At 44.1% G+C, this 19,935-nt stretch overlaps 1 protein-coding gene across 1 annotated transcript; it reads left to right on the top strand.

Moving 5' to 3' along the window:
• Window positions 1-14,702: 14,702 nt before the first annotated feature.
• Window positions 14,703-19,935, top strand: LRAT (lecithin retinol acyltransferase). Its single transcript, XM_056855719.1, has 2 exons — window positions 14,703-15,337; window positions 19,783-19,935. The coding sequence occupies exons 1-2, from the start codon at window positions 14,789-14,791 to the stop codon at window positions 19,933-19,935; spliced, it is 702 nt and encodes a 233-aa protein (XP_056711697.1). The 5' UTR covers window positions 14,703-14,788.

Genomic DNA, 19,935 nt, shown 5'->3' on the forward strand with positions numbered 1-19,935 from the left:
CTAGCAATTTCTATCGGACAGTAAAGCCTCGTTCATGTCTATATGCATGAGGTAAGGCAGAGGCCCCATGCACAATGACTGGGATATTTTACGCATTTCAAGGAGCGAACTATGCACTCCTTGCATATTTGTTTGAAATGCAGGTGCAATCAGTGCCTTAACTTTCACAGTTTCTGAAAACTATGCAGCTTCAGAAAGAGGATGGGTAGGTGGGTGAGGCACTTTTGAGACCCGCTAGTGGAAACAGCAGCATGGTTCAGGGGGGAAGAGCTAACAAACATGAAGATCAAAATTGATGGCACAGTAAGTGAAGGTTTTGCCCCTGGATTAGCATATACGAAAAGATACCTTGACAAGTTTCATATGGGAAGATAGAGGATGGGCAGTTGGGATTGCCTTCTTCACTTTTAAAAGCTTCACTGTTTATTTTCTTTACTCTCTGCATGCTATAATCATATCCCATGAGGCAGCAATCTGTTTACGTCATTAAATAATCATAGAATGGAAGCTGGGTCTTGCAGGACAAGACAATCTGTTGACAATTTTCTGTTGTAAAAAAACCCACCCCTTTCTAGGTGGCTTGTGTTCTATTTCTGCTTTCCATTATAGACGGTCTGATTTGTGGACTGTCAGTGTAGAATCTTATTTAAACAAGCATGAGTCAGCTTGTTCTCTGTGGACAAATTGAAAAAGCAGCTAATGTTGTAAAGGCAGTTCATGTGTGTGTTCAGGTAATTCAGATTGTAGGAAAGCAGTCATGTGTATGACAAGAACAGGATTGCTTACCTTTGCTTCATACCAGGATCACTTACTACCTTTGCCTTCATATTAGTAATTTATTGTTACAGCCATGGGCCAGCATAAAATAACAAAGTGGTACAAGTACCTATATAACACTAAATAAAAATAAAAGGAGAAAGAAAAAAATGGAAAATAAAGTAAAATAGCCTAAAACTTATTGAATACATTATCAGCACAATAAAGTATCAAATAAACATTACACATTATACATTACTTCACCTGTCACTCATCGTCTGATGTATCACTAATAATATAACCCTTTTTATTTTGCACATTCCTTTTAATAATGGCTTTCCAGCAAAATTTAGCTACATCATTTTGCCTTCATATTAACAACACATGAAAAAAGTGAGAGGGTGTGTATTTTACATGAAAGTGGAACAACTGAGCTAAACTACACTCCCTCTCCCTGGTGGATTCCCCCCCCCCCAAAAAATGCAAAGCATCTACTGGTTACTGCAGCGGAGGAAGGGCTTGTATGGAAGGATGTTTAATGATTCTCAAGATCGCCCTTTCCCAAGCTGATTATCTGCATGCAAAGGGAGAAGATACAAGTATCTCTATTCTTCCTCATGCAGTGGGGAAAGTAGCTGGTTGGTATGATTTTGATAGAAAAACTGCTTCCATGAAAAGGATAAGAACCTCCCTTTCCTGATTGCAGTCCCATATAATCGCTTTTTAAAAAATAAATCATGAAGATTACACTGAACTTTGAGTAATGTGTACTTTGGGCTTTGCCTCTCTGCCAAACTTTCCACATTTTCTTTTCATTTGTGATCTACATTAAGGCCTAGAAGTACATTCCCCGTGGAATATGGGAAGAGATTTACAGGCTCGTTAATCATGCCTAGTGTTGTATGTGTTTATAAACATTTGTGTCAGACATAAAAATGTTTGCGCCCACCTAACACTCTTTAAAATGTCTTTAGAAGAATATTATAGCATACATTTCATAATTATTTTAATGTATATTGTCATTTTTTAAAATGATTGAAGACATTGTTAATGGTATAAGTATTAATTGCATAGCAGAGTCTTACACCTGTACAAACCACATTGATTTAACAGACCATACTTCCGAGTGCCTTTTTAAAGTGGAATGCAAGTGCCTTTTCAAAGCATTTATGTGTTTTCAGGATTTGGAAATGACCACTGTAAAAAAATGTAAAATACTTTATTAAAACCCAATGGGTTTTTAAAAGTGTCACTGTTTTTTTACTTTGCTTTTTGAAATACCTGTATTATGATTTGCTGTACCTGAGTTCCAGAATATAGCTATTTTTCCCTAAGTCAAACAGGTTACAGAAGGTGGTGAACAAGAAAGATGTTTGGGCAGTAAAATGGCAGGCCAAATTAAAATACGGTTAAGTGAAAACAGGCCTCATAGGATCATTTGTTCAAAGGCACATTGATTTCTAAGGTAATTAACCTTTCAAGAAAAAATGTTCTGAAATGGGAGCTAACAGACAATTCACTCAAACACACAGAGGTGGCCAAATTGGAATCAGGGGGGATGCATGCGCATTTGGGGGGGGGGGAAATTGTTCAGGATCCCTTGTTTCAGAGGATGTTCCCCCAAAATTTTGCTTATCTCCACAGCTATATTTTGAAACTGGTAACATTATTTGAGGCTGAGTGGGAATGACATGCCCAAGCCCACAGCTGGGTGAGATTTAAATCACTAGAATGAAAAGCAAAGATTGCAAGTAAAATAATAACATGAATTAAAATATAGCATATTTTTTTGGACTGGTACACTGTTATATGGGAGGGAAGGCGGCATGATATAGCCTGATGCTGTCACATCTCGGAAGCTAAGCAGGGTTGAGACTTGGAAGGGAGAGCTCCAAGGAAGACTCTGCAGAGGAAGGCAGTGACAAACCACTTCTGCTTCTCATTTGCCTTGAAAGCCCCTTGCGGAGGTCACCATGAGTTGAATGTGACTTGATGGCACTTTACACACACACGTATGGTGCTATTTATCTCAAAGTATGAGGCAAAATAATTGCGGGTCTAGAATAACTACCTACATTGTTATGTAGTCTTCGTTTAGTTAGGGCGACTGTTCCCAATTTTGTATATTGAATACAGTGATTTTACTGTGATTTTTCTGAATATATCTTCGAACACATTTTGGTTGCATTTAGGTGCCGAATTCTGTGGAGCTGGCAGTTTATACTTAGCTTTATTTCTTCATAGTTTTATTTCTCTTATTTCCTCCTGATGTTCTGGCCATCTCTGCTAAGGGGCTTCTAGGTAAGGTGAAGTTTCATCTGTTTCAATAGCTAGGAAAGGAATGTGATGTCTTTCTTGTGTTTCTTTGAGATTCACTCAAGCAATCAGGCCTTTTGGCTAAAATTCCAAATGTCTTCTCTGGTTTCATGATGCATTTCCTCTCCGGATTTATTTGTAATGTAGCCAGGCTTTCAAGAGGATTAAGACTAGATGGCATTTAAAAAGAAAACAAAGGGTGCTCTGTCTAAACAGTGAGAGAAACATTTTGGAAACATCCTTTTGCACTTATTAAGAATCAGCACAGGTTTCCTTTCACCTGATCTCCACTAAAGGCCCCAACAAAATCTGGGGACTAATCCGATGATATACTGGGTAATCTCTCTGTGGATCTTTCAAACATGTTTTGTAGGCAAACGTGTGGCTGCAGTGTATGGGTAGAGAGACTTTAATATGTCTGTAGTTTTAGCAATTGAAACAGAGCCCTTATTAACCCTGGAAGGGGAAAAAGACAGGCAACCTTCCAGAGTTGCTAAGAGCAAACTGTTCAAGAGATAAAGGGTTAAAGTTCCACCTTCCCCAGCACCACAGCCCCAGTTCAAATTGGAGTCCATGCAACTATTTCCCTTAAAAAGAAACACTGGGGAGATTAATTTATATTAATTTATATATCCACCAGCTTCATATCTATGTTAGCTAGTGAGTTAACATTGTTTTGAGTACCTGAATGTAAAGGGCAAAAAATCACAAACTGCTGGAAAAATGGAAGAAGAAAACAACCTAAAAAAAATGGTGCCTAGCTAAGTGACCCTCAGAAGATTTATTTATTTATCAGGCTGGCCTTTGGGATCTAATACCTGGTAATCAAAAACTTTGTTCCAAACATTCGCATCTGCAAATGGTGATGTCAAATATTCAGAAATTTGTAATCACTATTTGATCTCAGTGTTTTATAGCGACATTAACTTGCAGTTGGTTCCTTGACAGTATTTGATAGCTGATGCAAAATAGCCATCAATATCTAACAGAAGCATGCTGTAAATGCATGCTGTAAATGCTGACTTTTAATGAACAGTTAAACTAGCACACCCTCTTCCCTGCCTGGCACCCTTCCACTGTGCCTAGGCCCAGATCTCTCTCACTGGGGACCCCTATCCCTCCCATTTCTATTATGTTTTCAACACTTTCGTTGGAAGGGCAGTAAAATATTTTCATCCATTCATTTAACCAATTGGAAAACATCTCTTAAAACTGATTACAGAAAACAAGCAATCTCTGAAATCCAAATCTGAGGGTCAAACTTTACATTTAAAATCTGGATCTTGAAATCTATTTTAGTTCTCCCCCACCTCAGCATCTCATCTCTAGTATTCCGCCTTCTACCATGAATGTGTTGCCTTTCCTTCCATCAGGTGCCACTGTTGTTTGTTCTAAAAACAATGTATAGTTTGTTGGAAAAGGAGGAGTGGTAGGTAGTACCTTGGACCTGCCTGTGGTTTCCTTAATACAAGCAGTCCCTGGATTAGTGCATGTGTACATATAATACCACTAAACATTTATATAGCACACATTAAGTAACCCTTTATCTTAGCAATTCTTAACAGCACTATAAGGCAGGTCTGCCCTATTTATCTATTCACAACATTTACATCCTAGCATCCACTCTCCCTTCCCGGAAAGCACTGCCAGTTGCTGTCAGGCTACAGAGGACAATACTCTGACCTCTGTCATTGGCCCTAGAAATCAGGGCTGTAAAATAGTTTTATCACTTTCTTCCAAGTCTAATGACCAGCGAGGGAAGACCAGCCTGTCCCAATTGTAGAAGAAGAAGAGTTGGTTTTTATATGCCGACTTAATCTACCACTTAAGGGAGACTCAAACTGACGTACAATCACCTTCCCTTCCCCACAACAGACACCCTGTGAGGTAGGTGAAGCTGTGAGAGCTCTAACAGAGCTGTGACTAGCCCACAGTCATCCAGCTGGCTTTGTGTGTAGGAGTGGGGAAACAAATCCAGTTCACCAGATTAGCCTCCGCCGCTCATGTGGAGGAGTGGGGAATCTAACCCGGTTCTCCAGATTAGAATCCACTGCCCCAATCACCACTCTTAACCACTACACCACACTGGCTTTCTCTGATCACTTCCCCCTGCCTCTGACTGCCAGACTCTGTCTTGTATCTTTTCATTTTATATGGTAAGCATAATTTTATTGATGTCTGCTTCTTTAGGAGACAATTGTCAGGAAAGTGCAATACAGAGATAATAAACTAAGGTCAGAAATGCATATCCTAAAACTTGGTGCAAGAAGCTACATTACCAGTAATGAACAATGCTCAGTATCAGTTACTGTGCAGTGCAATCCTAAGCATGTTTTTCAAAGTCCCCTTTGTTCAGTATGAGTTATATTCCTTTGCAAGTGTGTTATGACTGCAGCCATATTCTCATGGACTCCAGTAATTGAAACCCATCATTGTCAGGTCTGGAGCTTGGCAGCAAGGAAGCTTCTAGGTTTGCAGAACTTAGGACCCCCCAGGTTTGCAGAAATGCAGCACTCCGTAGCTGCATTTCTGTTTAAAGGTTCTGTCTAGTTGCTGCGCCTCCCACGACCCTCCTGCAGGCAAATGTTGCAGTGATCTACTGCAGCTTTGCACATTGTACTCCAGGGATGGCAAGGTTACCTGCTGCCCCTCCCTTTTACCACACTTCAGATTGCAAGACCAAACAGGTGAGGTGTGTTTCCAGAGACCTAACTTAAAGCATTCATACAGTCATGGTATTCTGAAGAGCCCTTGACAATCAGGGAAACTCACCTGCTTTGGGAGCCACCCATGTAAGGTTGCCAACATTTAAGCTTGTCCCTTTAATATCAGTTTGATTGCAGCAATTATTATTTAGCACCATGCCATGAAAAGCTTCATCTTCTTATTTCTGCATATTAAACCTCTATTAGACAAACGACTTTCTTCCCCTGCCCTGCAGGTGATTGGTTATCAAGAAACTGGCTTTGCTTATTTTCTCCTTGCTGTTCATTGCTCTTATATTTGTATATTCCTGCACATAATAAAACCTTATTGATGATATCTTGTGGTATTCTTTGGGTTTTGGGGCTTCAATCTAAATCCAGTACTTTGGGCCTTCATTGGCTACAGCTATCAGAGTACTTGTTTTTGGAACTACTTGACCTACGGATTTCCTACCTTGCAGGACTGACTGCTTGATTAACACCCGGGAGGGCTAGAAACTCTGCCCCTTGGTCTCTGGCTGGAGGATTAGTAAAGGGACTAGTGGTGGTTAGTTACCCTGGAGTGTGAGGATTCCCCATCATTTTGTGTGTGTTTTTCCTGCCCTATCACCTCAAGACATTGGGTATGATTGGGCTTCAGCTATGCAGGATTTGGGGGCAGGAACACTGAGGTAGGATGAGTGTGAAACTGTTGGAGGGGGAAATTGCTAGGGATCCCTCTATTTATTTGTTCTCTTTGAGATTTAGAAGGATTAAACCGTGTAACAAATCCTTCCTCGGCTTTGTAGGTGTTTGGCGAATTGGTCTGTCACTTCGGGAAAGAGAGATCAACTCCACTGAGTCTGATCCATAAAACTCTAATTCCAGGCAAATCTGAGCTTTTAAAAAAAATTATTGGCAAGGGGGGGAACAAATCTTAAGAAGAGATGAAGAAAAAGAGTTGGTTTTTATACCCCGCTTTTCTCTACCTTAAGGAATCTCAAAGCAACTCAGAGTGAAAACACATGGTCGCTTTATCCTCCTTTAATCCCTGTTTCAGCCTGGATTCAGCCTGGATCGAACGCATGCGTTTCACCTAATGTGCGTTTGATCCTGGCTAAAACAGGGTTTAAAGGAGGATAAAGCAACCATGTGTTTTCACCCTTACAATCCCATTCCCTTCCATAACAGGCACCTGGTGAGGTAGGTGGGACTGAGAGAGTTCTGAGAGAACTGTGACTAGCCCAAGGTCACCCAGCAGGCTTCATGTAGAGGAGCAGGGAAACAAATCCAGTTCTCCAGATTAGAGTCTGCCACTCTTAACCACTATACCACGAGGCGGATCCATAGGTTGGGAAAACAAATTGAAGGATTTTGCTTCAGAGTGGTTCTTCAGTTTTCCTAACTTGAAAGGTAACTCTTTATTATGAACCATATTCAACTCTCTGAAGAAGAAGCTGCAGAGTAAAAGAAGCTTTCATACTGTGTTTTTAATATTTTTATATTTATGTTGTGGTTTTAGATGGCATTTTATTGTAGGCATTATGAGCTTCTTTATTTAATGCTACTGTTCTGCTGTTAGGTTCTTTCCCGTTGTTACTCCTTTATTCCTTGTAAGCCGTCACATACTGAGAGTGCAGCACTTAAATAAATAGACAAACTTTCTTCAGGAGTAGAGGCCCTTTTATTAAACTGGTGTTTTTATTGTACTGACAAAAGCTGCTTATCTGCTTAGAGGATCATAGCAACGCTTTAACACTTTTCAATGGTCTTTCAGAAAATTAATGCATTCCTGAAGTAGTCATTCTGTGTCATTCCTTTTAGCTGCCCTTGGTCACCTTGACCAACAGCTCATACTACTTCTGCTCTCTTTCCATTTTTTCATGTCTATCTGCCTCTAAATCCAGTAGCTTGCTTGCATGGGACATGGAAAGAAAACACAAAACGGGGGGACCTATGTGAGAAGAAGCTGCTGGATGCTGGGGAAAGTGTCCCATTGACTGGCCAAGTTGATTGCTGGCCTTGCGAGTAATTGTCCTGTGTTACACACAGCAGAAGGAAGAAGAAGAGGAGGGGTTGGTTTTTATATGCTGACTTTCTCTACCACTTAAGGCAGAATCAAACCGGCTTACAATCACCTTCCCTTCCCCACAACAGACACCGTGTGAGGTAGGTGAGGCTGGGAGAGTGTGACTAGCCCAAGGTCACCCAGCTGGCTTCATGTGTGGGCGTGGGAAAACGAATCCAGTTCTCCTTCCTCTGCCGCTTGTGTGGAGGAGTGGGGAATCAAACCCGGTTCTCCAGATCAGAGCCCATTGCTCCAAACCACCGCTCTTAACCACTACACCATGCTGGCTGAGGACTCAATAACTTTGAGACCCAGTCGGGAAGTGCGCCCAAACACTTGTGCATTGGAAGAAACAAACAAACAAAAAATCTGAAAGGCCAAACATTGGAACAGAGATCTCTACAGAAAGACTAAAGAAGAATATGCTGACCTTTATGTGAGGCCAAAAGAAAATGTTCAGTTGCCATATAAATTAACCACTTGAAGACAGTTCTTTTCAAAGTTCCTCAAAACAAAACAAAGTCTCCCCCCCCAAAGAAATGGGCTTCAATGGCTTTCAGACCATTAGTTACTTAGCACATACTGTGGACAGTATGTTTAACATCTAATAAGAGTAGTGAAAGCACTTTTGGATGGTATGAAGGGCTAGAAACATTTTTACCCACCAATTCACGAACACGAAAATAGCAATCATCACAATTATTGTGCAGAGACTTGCCTTCAAAGTACAAAGATATATAGCAACAATTATGTGATGAAAAACAAAGGCGATGGGATTGACAAAATGGGCAAGTAATGGAAATGACGTTGTAAAACTAACTGGGAAATGAGGACAGCTTTAGAAGCCCCACAAGATCATGGGGATTTTTTTCGAAATCTTCATACTGCTCAGCAAATATGACTCATAATTACAGAGGGGAAAAAAGACATTATTAGCGAGAAAAGTCAGCAAGCCCAGCAGTCAGGGAGCAGAGGGCATCGAAGTTGCTTGACTTTAAATCAAAAAGAACCAGTGAGCCATGTAATTTTGCATTATTAATTAATACTATGGAAGATGATGTACATGAAGCTGAAATGTTTTCTAGACAGCTGGGTATGACACAAGATATTTCAGTGAAGTACCAGTACCAAAAGAAGTTGGTTTCGGGTAGCCGGCTCAAGGTTGACTCAGGCTTCCACCCTTCCAAGGTCAGTAAAATGAGCACCCAGATTGCTGGGGGTAAAGGGAAGATGACTGGGGAAGGCACTGGCAAACCACCCCGCAAACAAAGTCTGCCTAGTAAACGTCGGGATGTGACATCACCCCATGGGTCAGGAATGACCCGGTGCTTACACTATCTTTACCTTTGATTCAACAGATGCTCAGCACACATGGAAGGAATTCACTAAGGGTTTTCAACCTGGGTGAGAAATGTGTCATCAAGACAAGTTATGGGCACATATTAAATCTTATGGTTTGCCGCAACCTTGCTCTTTCCTCTCCTAAAAGGGACTACTGTATTCTTTAGAGTAGGGGTCCCCAACCCTCTTGGAATGCCGAAACGGCATCGTGGGCGCAGCAACAAAAGTGATGCCACAAAATAGCTGCCATAGGAGGCAGAGCCAGCCACAAAATGATCGCCACAGCTTAACTTCAGTAACTCAGCGCAGATCCTTGAGCTATGGTAGCAGCTGCTGCCAAAGCATCGTTTTAAAAAAATCTGCACAGCCAATCAAATCAAAAGTCAATCAGAAGCCTAGCTTGGCAAAAGCCCTACCTGGCCCGGCCCACTTCCTAAAAACACTTAGTGAGCACCAGAACAGGTGCTGGCAGGTGCCATGGCAACCCACAGGACCAGGTGGGGGAATCCCTGCTTTAGAGACTTACAAAACACTGGTTGTGTGTGGGATCAAGTTGGTACTTCTCTAATTGCAGGTAAGATATTACAGTACTGCAACTGCAAAATTATTTCGCAATTCTTTTTACTGGTTATGATTCCACTGCATTTGTTTGTACTTGTTTTGACTCTGATGTCTTGTTTGTTAAACTTGTTTTTATTCCAGTCTGTTGTTTGCCTTAAGAAAATCTTGCTGAAAGGAATGTTAGAACTGGCCTAAGTTATTTTTATTTGTCTATTTAAATAAACAGAATTTGAACAAAGTAGTAATGCTCATTGCAACTATTCTGCTTCTCTATGAAATCTTCTGGAGGAAATGCCTCAGCCCCGTCCAGGCAAGGTTTCTGTAGGGTCAGGCATGTGTGCCCCATGACCCGTAGGTTCTGCCCTTTGACCAGGGACCTGCTAGGCCCTACCCTTCAATCAGGGGCCACAGGGACAGTTTGTTCCCCAAGTCCATTTTCGCTTCCCATCCTACAAGTGTTTGGCCTACTGGGGAAACTGGACTGAGATTTCAGCATCCGGACTGTAGAGGGTACTCCACAAGACCTCTGTCCTACATCACTGGGGAGAAAGGACTGCACATCAAATTGTGGCCTGTAATGTCGAACTCCCTCTCCGGGCCAAAGGCCACTTGAATGTTTAATTTGCAGCTGCTGCTGCTTCCAGGCATGCTGCTTGTTGTCAGCATAACAGGTGAAGCGCATATTGTTCCAAAGAAAAATCCCAAAACAATAGCTATATAATATCTTTCACTAGGACAAACCAAAATAACGCAAACCAGTGTGTAAGCTTTTGAGTTCTGTAGAACTCTTCATCAGCCTGGATATTTGGAGGGGGGGCACAGATATCAGGCATCTGAAACAGCTATTTTCCCCTCTAACCTCTCATGTCCTTAAAAAAATTGATTAACTTTTTTTGAGAACTCCAAAGGTTTTGTAATATTCCAACTGCTCCTAATAAAATATGTTACTTTTTAAAAAAATGGTCATTGTTTATTCCATTTGCTAATCATTGGAAGGGGCAGAGAGGGAATATTTCTACATCATCTTCTTCTAGAGAGACACAGTGTGTGAGAGAGTTGTTTTGAGACCTATTGTGCAACCTTTGACTTCCGCAAATCTGTATATGCAAAGCTGTCTGGGGTGACTAAACATCTTGAAGCAGCCCCTTCCCAAGCATCATTGTGTGGCAACTGCTACAAACTTAGAATCATAGAGTTGGAAGGGACCACCAGGGTCATCTAGTCCAACCCCCTGCACAATGCAGAAAATTCCCAACTACCTCCCCCCCACTCAAAGTGACCCCTACTTGTTCACGCCCCCCATGCAATTCCCATGAATCAAAAATGGGAGGGGAGGAGAATCTGTTTTATTTCAGAAACGTCATAAGAAGATCCAGATGATCAACTTGCATCGGGTTCTTCCTGAACCCCGAGGTCCTGTAAAGTCCACCCCACTTCCCTGCTCGGGTGCTGGCGCGGCACCGCATGTCGTTCGAGAGATGCACCCCAGCCAGGATCGACTGCAATCGCCCAGAAGGTCCCGCTACGTCGGTGCACCCACACAACCCCTTCCACACCAAACTCTTGGGCTGCTGATATAGCAAGGGCTGCTTTCGCCTCGGAAGCAGAAAAACCGATGCTTTGCTAAAATGATTTGGTGTTGGTGGGGGGGGGGGAGATTGTCTTCCCATTCCCCTTAAGGCATCCCAAACGCGGCGCAGTAAAGACATCATATTCCCTATTACTATGTATGGGTGTGAAAGCTGGACAGTGAAGAAAGCCGATTGGAAGAAAGCAGACTCCTTTGAAATGTGGTGTTGGAGGAGAGGGTTACGGATTCCGTGGACTGCCCAAAAAACAAATCAGTGGGTTCTAGATCAAATCAAGCCTGAACTGACCCTAGAAGCTAAAATGACTAAACTGAGGCTAGCGTATTTTGGCCACGTCATGAGACGACAAGAGTCCCTGGAAAAGACAGTCGTGCTAGGAAAAGCTGAGGGCAGCAGGAAAAGAGGAAGACCCAACAAGAGATGGACTGACTCAATAAAGATAATTCACAGTGGGTCGCCGTGTTAGTCTGTCTGCAGTAGTAGAAAAGGGCAAGAGTCCAGTAGCACCTTCTAGCAAAAATATTTTCTGGTAGGGTATGAGCTTTCGTGAGCTTTCTCATGAAAGCTCATACCCTACCAGAAAATATTTTTGCTGTGGCTCACGAAAGCTCATACCCTACCAGAAAATATTTTTGCTAGTCTTTAAGGTGCTCCTGGACTCTTGCCCTTTTCTATGACTCAATAAAGGAAGCCACAGCCTTCAGTTTGCAGGATCTGAGCAAGGCTGTCAAGGATAGGACATTTTGGAGGACTTTCATTCATAGGGTCGCCATGAGTCGGAAGCGACCCGACGGCACTTAACACACCCACACTCACAAAGACTCAGCCTTATAACTGGGCATTGATGCCCGGGAGGCTCTCGAGATGCCCGTTCCCCCCACCCGAATGGCTGAGTCCGGAGACTTGGGCAGGGGCGCACGTGCGTCCGCGGAGCGGCGAGTCCCAGGCGACCCCTCCCGGGCATCCCCGGCCTTGGGGGGGGGGAGGGAAGGCCCGCGCAAAGGAGGGCCGCCCCCTTTCTCCTCGGCCCCGCCCCCTCCCCTTTCAGGTCCTTTGGGCGACGCGGCCGCCGTTTGCTTTCCGCCTCTGGGACCGAACCGCTGGCTCGGGGGTGCTGGGGGATGCAACGCAAGTGAGTCTGGGCGGCAGGCAGGCAGGGGCGGGGAAGGGAAAGCGGTCCCCCCCCTCCCTTCCCCAGCCCTGTCATTTTCCAAGGGGCGATGAATGGCCTCCCCATCCATCCTCCTTTGCCTTGGGAAGCTGCCTGGCCACCGAAACCCATTACCCTCCGATGGGGTCTTGGGGGGTGGGGGGGCTACGGAGCCGACGGAGGTGCTCTTTCCCCGGGCTGGGTTGCTAGGCTTGATCCCCCCCCTCCCCTTCGGCATAAGGGACGAGCGCGCAAGCTCTCCGCGGAAGGGGCTCGCCCGCCGCATTGCCTCCGCTGGCCGAGCAGGCAGCTTGCAGGAGCAGGTGATTGATGTGCAAATGCACATTTAATTGATGTGCGCAGGTAATTGATGTGCAAATGCCCGGCGCTTCCCCCCCGCCCCCCCCCCCACCTCGCTTGGGAAGGTCAGCTGCAATCGCCGAGCGACTGGCTTGGGAACAAGAAGGAGCTTTAGGGAGCTTTAGGCACGGGAAGTTTTGCCGCTCTAGATGCCCATTTCCCCCACCCGAATTCTCCAAAACGCTGCATGGGGGCTTATTAAGCTTGAACTTAAAAAAACCTTTAACGGCATAAGTCATATTACAATTGTTACAGAAGGTTCCTAAAATATGCAGCCGTTCAGATAAAAACAGGCCAATAAATTCCAACAATAGAAATTACAAACGTTGGGCTTTTTGAACTTTCATCACATCCACTAGAAAATTGGCAACATCTACAGCAACCTCCGGATCGGAAGCATTCAATAAAAATTGACGTTTTACTTGCGTAGGTAGGTGATATTTGGAAAGAAGCCAATTTTTTAACCATTTCCCACAGGGTGCATGGGGGCTTATTGATGAGTTTTGAGAATATGGATGGGGGGCAAAGTGCATCTAAAAAGTGGCAAATCCAAGGCAAAACCACTTGTGCGTCAATGGCCCTTGTCATTCAGGCAGTGCAGTTCTCTCCACTCCCAAGGCTCTGGGCGCGACTTTCTTTGGCACCTAAACTCCCTGAACCAGGAAAGGTCTCCATAATACCCCAAAATGGGGGGGGGGGAATCAGCCTGCTCCTGTTTTTGTGTCCCGGTCTTGAGGGAACCTGAGCAACTTTTCAGCACTCTTCCTAGGCAAAAGCATCATGCCAGAAAACAAAACAAAACAAAAGCTCTGTATACTGTTGCATAGGATAATGATGCAACCTTACCGGTAAATTGTATATGCTGTACAGCATTTACCATAAGAGTTGCAAACATATCTGCAATGAAAGGGTCCAAAACACAACAGGAGGAAAACTGGTGAGTGCAGAGGCTTAAACGTGTTCGGCTTTGAAAACAATATTGCACATGATCAAAGCCTTCAATTAATATATTTTTGATCAGAATCCTCTCTCTCTTGCAATCAGCGCATTTAAAAAAACAAAACCTGGAAGTGTTGTCTTCAAAAAAGTGAAATGTTACAAAAGAGACGTGGATCCATTTTTTTTCCACACCACAAAAACAAGACAGTTTTTAACTTATCACTCTTTTTCAAAAATGCCAAGCCTGGTAAAGCTGATGAGCTGAATATGTCCAGCTGTGAGCTAAAGAGAGGGCCTTTCATTTAAGGCATCATTACCATATATACTGATTTAGTTTGGCCCCTTCAAATAAAATGCTTTCAGTTTACCAGGTCCACTTGTAAGCTCAAATTTTGCTTCAAAGCATTAAGTCCCATTGTAATCAAGTCATCTTTGATTGCAGTGGGACTTATTGCAAAGCAAGTTTGCAAACCTCAACATGTTTATCTGGAAGCCAGTCTTGTTAGAATCACTGTGATTTACTTCTCAAGTTACTGTAAGTATGCGAAGGACTGCAACCTTACAATCCAATTCTATGCATGTCTGCTCAGAAATAAATGCCATTGAGATCAATGGTTCTTACTCCCAAGCAACTCTGTTTTCTGAAAAAGTGTCTTCTGAGCTCATGATTTAACAAAATTCAGAAGCCTGGTGACATATTGATACTCTTATTTATTTATAAAGCCCTTGTATTTTGATAATAAGATACTGGAAGGAGTACTTGATCTAGACTTTTCTTTCTCTCTCCTCTGTGCCCTGTATATTGAATAAATAACCAGAACCCCTGTGAAAAGTCTTCTGGGAGAGCCAGTTTCTGAGAAAAAGTTTATTTCGCTTCACAGTAACCACCCCCTTGCCTCTCTGCCAATCAAATGTGACGCTGTTTTCTGGACCTTCCCCTCCTGCCATGATAAAAAGACAGGATGCTGAAGCAGATTAAACCCATCAGCAGTTGCAGCAGGAGCCCAAGAACAAAACTAGCATCATGAAGAACCCAATGTATGAAACGGTGTCTTTGCTCCTGGAGAAGTTTTTTCTGCTTGCCAACTTCAAATTTCTCACTATAGGCTCCAGTGCAGAGGAGGAAGAAAAGAAAAAACATGCCAGTTGTTATGACACTGCTTACTTCAAGCCAGGCGACTTGCTGGAGGTGCCCCGCACCCTTTTCATTCACTTTGGCATCTACCTGGGGGACAACATGGTGGCCCACCTTATGCCAGACATTCTACCACTTTTCACCAATGACCACAGGCAGATCCAGAAGGTGGTGACAAACAAGAGGCTTGTTTTGGGCGTCATTGCCAAAACAGCCAGGATCCGTGTAGACACCGTGGAAGACTTTGCCTATGGCGGCTGTATCCTGGTGAACCTCATGGACTCACTCTTCAAGAATAACGTGCTGTGTGGCGAGGAGGTGGTTTGCAGGGCCAAGGAGCTGGTGGGGACGACAGATTACAGCTTGCTTTGGAACAACTGTGAACATTTTGTGACCCACTGCCGATATGGCTCGGCGGTCAGCTTCCAGACGGACAAGGTAAGCCTCCCAAATCCAGCTGTTCTACGAGCAATGTGTTAGGGGAGAGAAAGACAGATGTAGTTCCGCGGGACCCAAGTGTACATTTATGGTGTGTCTCTGTAGCTTTTTACCTCCTAACCCCCCTCCACTCCTAGAACAGAGCGGGAACTGCATGTGTATGCTTCAGGTGTATGTACGCTCTTTTGCCATTAACCATCAGTAGCCAACTACGTTCAAGAAAGAAACCCCCTTAGACAGTCGTGAAAGGCCATAGCGTGTTTTAATGTTACCTGTTGGATTCACATCCAGGCTTTCTTTGCCATCCCAACAAGACTGTTAATCCAGGCACTTTAATGGCCATCTGTAGCCCGCATAAGCAACAACTTGTCCAACCACAGGATCTCTGGGAACTGTGCAAAGTGACGCTGCCAAGGCAGCACAGCGATGCTGCTGTTTCCCTGGCTGTCCTGTTCTCCCGTTCAAGAGGCAAATCTTGACAGAAAGCCTTTTCTGTTCCAGGGTCATTTCAAAAAGAGCATTCCTGTTGAGGAGAGTGGGTCTTATTCCCTGACCCCCCCTTTGCTATTGGAGTAGTACTCTAAATCTTCTTCTGCAGCAAGAAAGCCCTTTTGTAAATCCTTCTCCGTCTGAGGGTTTACTGTGATGGCAGCCCCTTTAAGCTTTGCCCGTGGTCTCTTGAGAGCCTTGGAAGTTGGCAAGGTGTTGTTTTGACACTTTGGTCCTCTCTCTGGAGATCAGTGGTCTGACATTCTGCAAGGAGTAATTGATTCTGCAAATGACATGCTGGACTTACGAAAAGCACCTTTTCTACCAGGGAGCTGGCTAATACAGGAAATAGTGAGGGGCGGATACAATGCCCCTTGCCTCTTTCTAGTGTCCCAGCAATGTCACAAAAGGCTGCTGCTTTCAAGCTTTTTACAGCTTGTCCATTCCTACATTTGCCGTAGCTCTCCCCTCCCCCCCTTTTTACACCCCGTTCTTTATTGTGGGAAAATGTTTGATCCTTCTAACTGGCAGGATTTTAAAAGGAAGGAGCAAAGTCATTCGGCTCACTGCCTGAGTTCAGTCCACTTTTTTAAAAAGTGTGGGTATGGATGTATACAGCTTATGGGGTAAGGAAATGGGTCTCTCCTCAAATGCAAAGTTTGGGCAATGGAACGAATGAACATCGGTAGAGTTATCCCACTGTGGACAGTTCTGAAAAAGAAAGCGCCGGCCCTTGTGAAAGGGCCACCATTCTAAACAAAGCCACAATTACGATACATATTTCCAAGTGTGTGTAGCGCTCCTCTAAACTTGACGGCGCTAAACTGAAAAGTGCTGGATGTGATTCTCCTTAAAGGAATACTTTGTAACTGGGAATGGGACCGCTAAGAGCCAGGGTGCGTTCTTCTCCATCACCGAGTTGAAATAAAGGCTCAGTTTGTTCTGGGATTTTGGGCAGCTCTAGCAGTGGCCCCAGGTTGAGGCAGAGGCACGCTTTACAAGCTGAGCTTGGTAAAGACTGCAAAAGGAAAGACGTCAGGTCTGTTTAGGTCCAGAGCAAAGAATGTCTTGTAGTGTTTCTGGGTGGTTAATTAGAATGGAACCTTCTGTGCTCGATGCAGGCAGGGGACAGACCAGGGGGCTCCGTTGCCTTAATTTCTTCCTTTAAAAATATTGAATCTGTGTGAAATGCCAATGAGGTCATTTAAGTTTGCCAGGTCCCTGCCAGACAAAGCAGATTTTAATTGGCGTTGCTGTTTAGCACCTCTCGCATAACAGAGTGTTTGTATGCTGCTTCAATAGACTGATAAATAGCTTGGTTGGAGGGAACTTGCAACTCTGAAACATTTTTTAAGGTCTCCTGGTTTGGGTCATTTTTTAAAAAAAAATGTGTAGACTTCCAAGAAGTAGGACATCTGAAGTCTTGGTGTTATGTTTCACTTTCTTGACATTACACTATTCCCTTTTCTAAATCTCAGTCTGGATGTTCTTGTAGACTGGCATGCTGGCCAAAGGGATTTTGCCTGTCATAACTTCTATACCATCCCAAAGCAATATCCTAGCAAATAGGAATTACAATGCTGGAAACATCCCCCCCCCCCCACAGTGCTAGAATGAGATTAGGGTGAGAGGCACAGAGTGTCTGATAATCAAATTATAAACCATCCTCTTTTGTCATGCAGGACAACATCACTTTATCTGAATGTATTCTGAGACAGGAAACACCAAAAAGCATTAGAAGGTCAGATAACTGGGAAATGATACTGACATGGGGTTACTGATCCCACCCCATGGTGGCGATGTGGGGAAAGGTAATAGTAGAATCACATAGTTTAGAGCTCTGCTTAATGTGTATTGTTGCTTCTTAAAGAAACAGAAGGAAGTTTTATACATCTCAGATGATGGACTTATTTCCATTAAAGCTAAATAAATTTATTCTGGGTAGTGGATTAATGGGAGAGGTGGATTTGGATGAAGGATACCATGGGTACTTCATTTGTAGGGTTGCTAACTGCCAGGTAGTCTCCTGCTAATTCAACTGATCTCCAGCCGATAGAGATCTGATCACCTGGAGAAAAATGGCCGCGTTGGCAATTGAACTCTATGGCATTGAAGTCCCTCCCCTCCCCAAACCCCGCCCTTTTCAGGCTCCGCCCCCAAAATCTCCCACCGGTGGTAAAGAGGGACCTGGCAACCCTATTCATTTGACCCAACACTCTTTAGCCATTGAACAAGTATTAAATGTCATGAATCAGCTCTGCTATGTGTGAACTCTAATCAAGAAGCTAGAGCAGTGTTGGCGAACCTATGGCACGCGTGCCAGAGGGGACACTCAGAGCCCTCTCTGTGGGCACGCGCGCCATCGCCCCAGCACAGAGTTCGTCTGAGTTCGTTACTAGAAAGCCTGAGGGACACGGGGCTGGGCTGCTCCCCTCCCCTTCTCCACGCGCGCCTGAGGGCATTTCTCACATCACCCGCCCCTCTGCCCAGCAGCCCAATAGGAGCACTTCCTCCCTCCCCTGTCACATGTGGCAGGGTGGCTCACATGTGGCGTGAGGGTGCAGCGCGGACGGCAGACTGTTGAGTCTGTGGCGAAGGTGATTCCCCTGGTGGGGTTGGAGAGGAGCTAGGTTGGAGGGCAGCATAGCTCACAGTGTGGCATAGCTGGAGGGGAGCAGAGCGCGCGGGCCACAGTGTTGGCACTTTGCGATAAATAAGTGGGTTTGGGGTTGCAGTTTGGGCACTCGGTCTCTAAAACATTCTCCATCACTGAGCTAGAGCCTCTGAACATGGAAAGACTGCACTTTGCTTCCAGTGAGTAGTTAAGACATTGGGAGTAAGGGAAGAGCTTCCAGTGCAGGGCATGGTTTCTGGACAGGGTTGAGCCCCACCACCTTTAAATTTCAGGGCTGCACAGTTACTGAAGTGGTTGCTTGGGCCTGCTGATGTTTTAGGGGTCAATGAAGCAATCAGTTCAGTTTATTGATACAGCAATTGCCAGCAAAAGAGAACAAACATACCTTAAACACACTATAAATAGAAAATAAGCAATTATTAAAAACCCAAATAAAATATTCTCTCCCTAAAAAATGGCCAATTTTTTAAATAATTTATGATTTAAGATTATTGACTCTACCTACCTTTTCTGAGTGAATTTTAATTGCAACAGAACAGAATTTAGCTACCTGTAACAGTCTATTATGATCTCCTTCCCACAAGAGGTATTTCCATTTCTCCACCTCTGAGCTAAACTCTGAATGAAGAAATCTACACTCATCTGAAGCAGTCTTATACCAAGTCAGACACCCTATTGGTCTGTCTAACCCAGTGTAATTAATATGTTCTGACCTTCAGGAGTTCCCTGGGGTCTAGGGTACAGAGATCTTCTCGGGCTCGAACTATGCATTATGTGTAACACATAATTGCCATGTGGACTTGCAGCCATAATGAATACTTTCATGTGGAGTCCTTACATGGGGTAGATATTCTCCCCTGGGGTCAGGAAAATGGTGCAGAGGAGGGCATAAGCCCCGCTTCCTTCCTATGCCAGGGTCCCGATCCAGATCTGGTCCCTGTAGTACTTCAGAATTGGCTTCCCATGGGGAACTCGCAGCTGGCGTCCTCTGCAAGTCCTTGTGGCGATCACATGTCATACATCACCTATAGTTTGGCCCTGAGAGCTGGAGATACTGAGGCTGGAACCTGGAATCTTCTGTATGCAAAGGTTTACCACTGAATTTAGGGCCCTCTGCAGTTGAAGAGGGATCCTTTGCAAGGGCAAAGAGAGCCCAAACTTTTGGACTGTGTGGTGTAGCTGCTTGGAACTGCAAATTTGTTCAGATTGGAATGGTAAGCTGTTGTGCGTGTGCCTCCCTCTGTGCTTGCACCTATACTAAAAGTTGCTTCCACTTGAGCTCTGACGTCTTTCACTGTTTTTTCTTCTTCTTTTCTTCCAGTTCTGTGAAATAGTGAAGATGATCATTCGGGACCAGAGGAGCGTCCTGGCTTCAGTGCTGCTGGGACTTGCTTCTATATTTTACCTGGGTCTGGCACCTTCTACTACTCTCCCCACCATCATTATTCCATTCACTTTGTGGATGGTTGGTTAA

The sequence above is a fragment of the Euleptes europaea genome, chromosome 9 (genome assembly GCF_029931775.1).
Source record: "Euleptes europaea isolate rEulEur1 chromosome 9, rEulEur1.hap1, whole genome shotgun sequence".
Taxonomy (NCBI): domain Eukaryota; kingdom Metazoa; phylum Chordata; class Lepidosauria; order Squamata; family Sphaerodactylidae; genus Euleptes; species Euleptes europaea.

Bases quoted from the DNA above. Each gene is read 5' to 3' on its own strand.
- LRAT (XM_056855719.1), top strand. From the start codon at position 14,789: ATGAAGAACCCAATGTATGAAACGGTGTCTTTGCTCCTGGAGAAGTTT. The intron at 15,338-19,782 runs GTAAGCCTCCCA...CTTTTCTTCCAG, and splicing joins TCAGCTTCCAGACGGACAAG to TTCTGTGAAATAGTGAAGAT.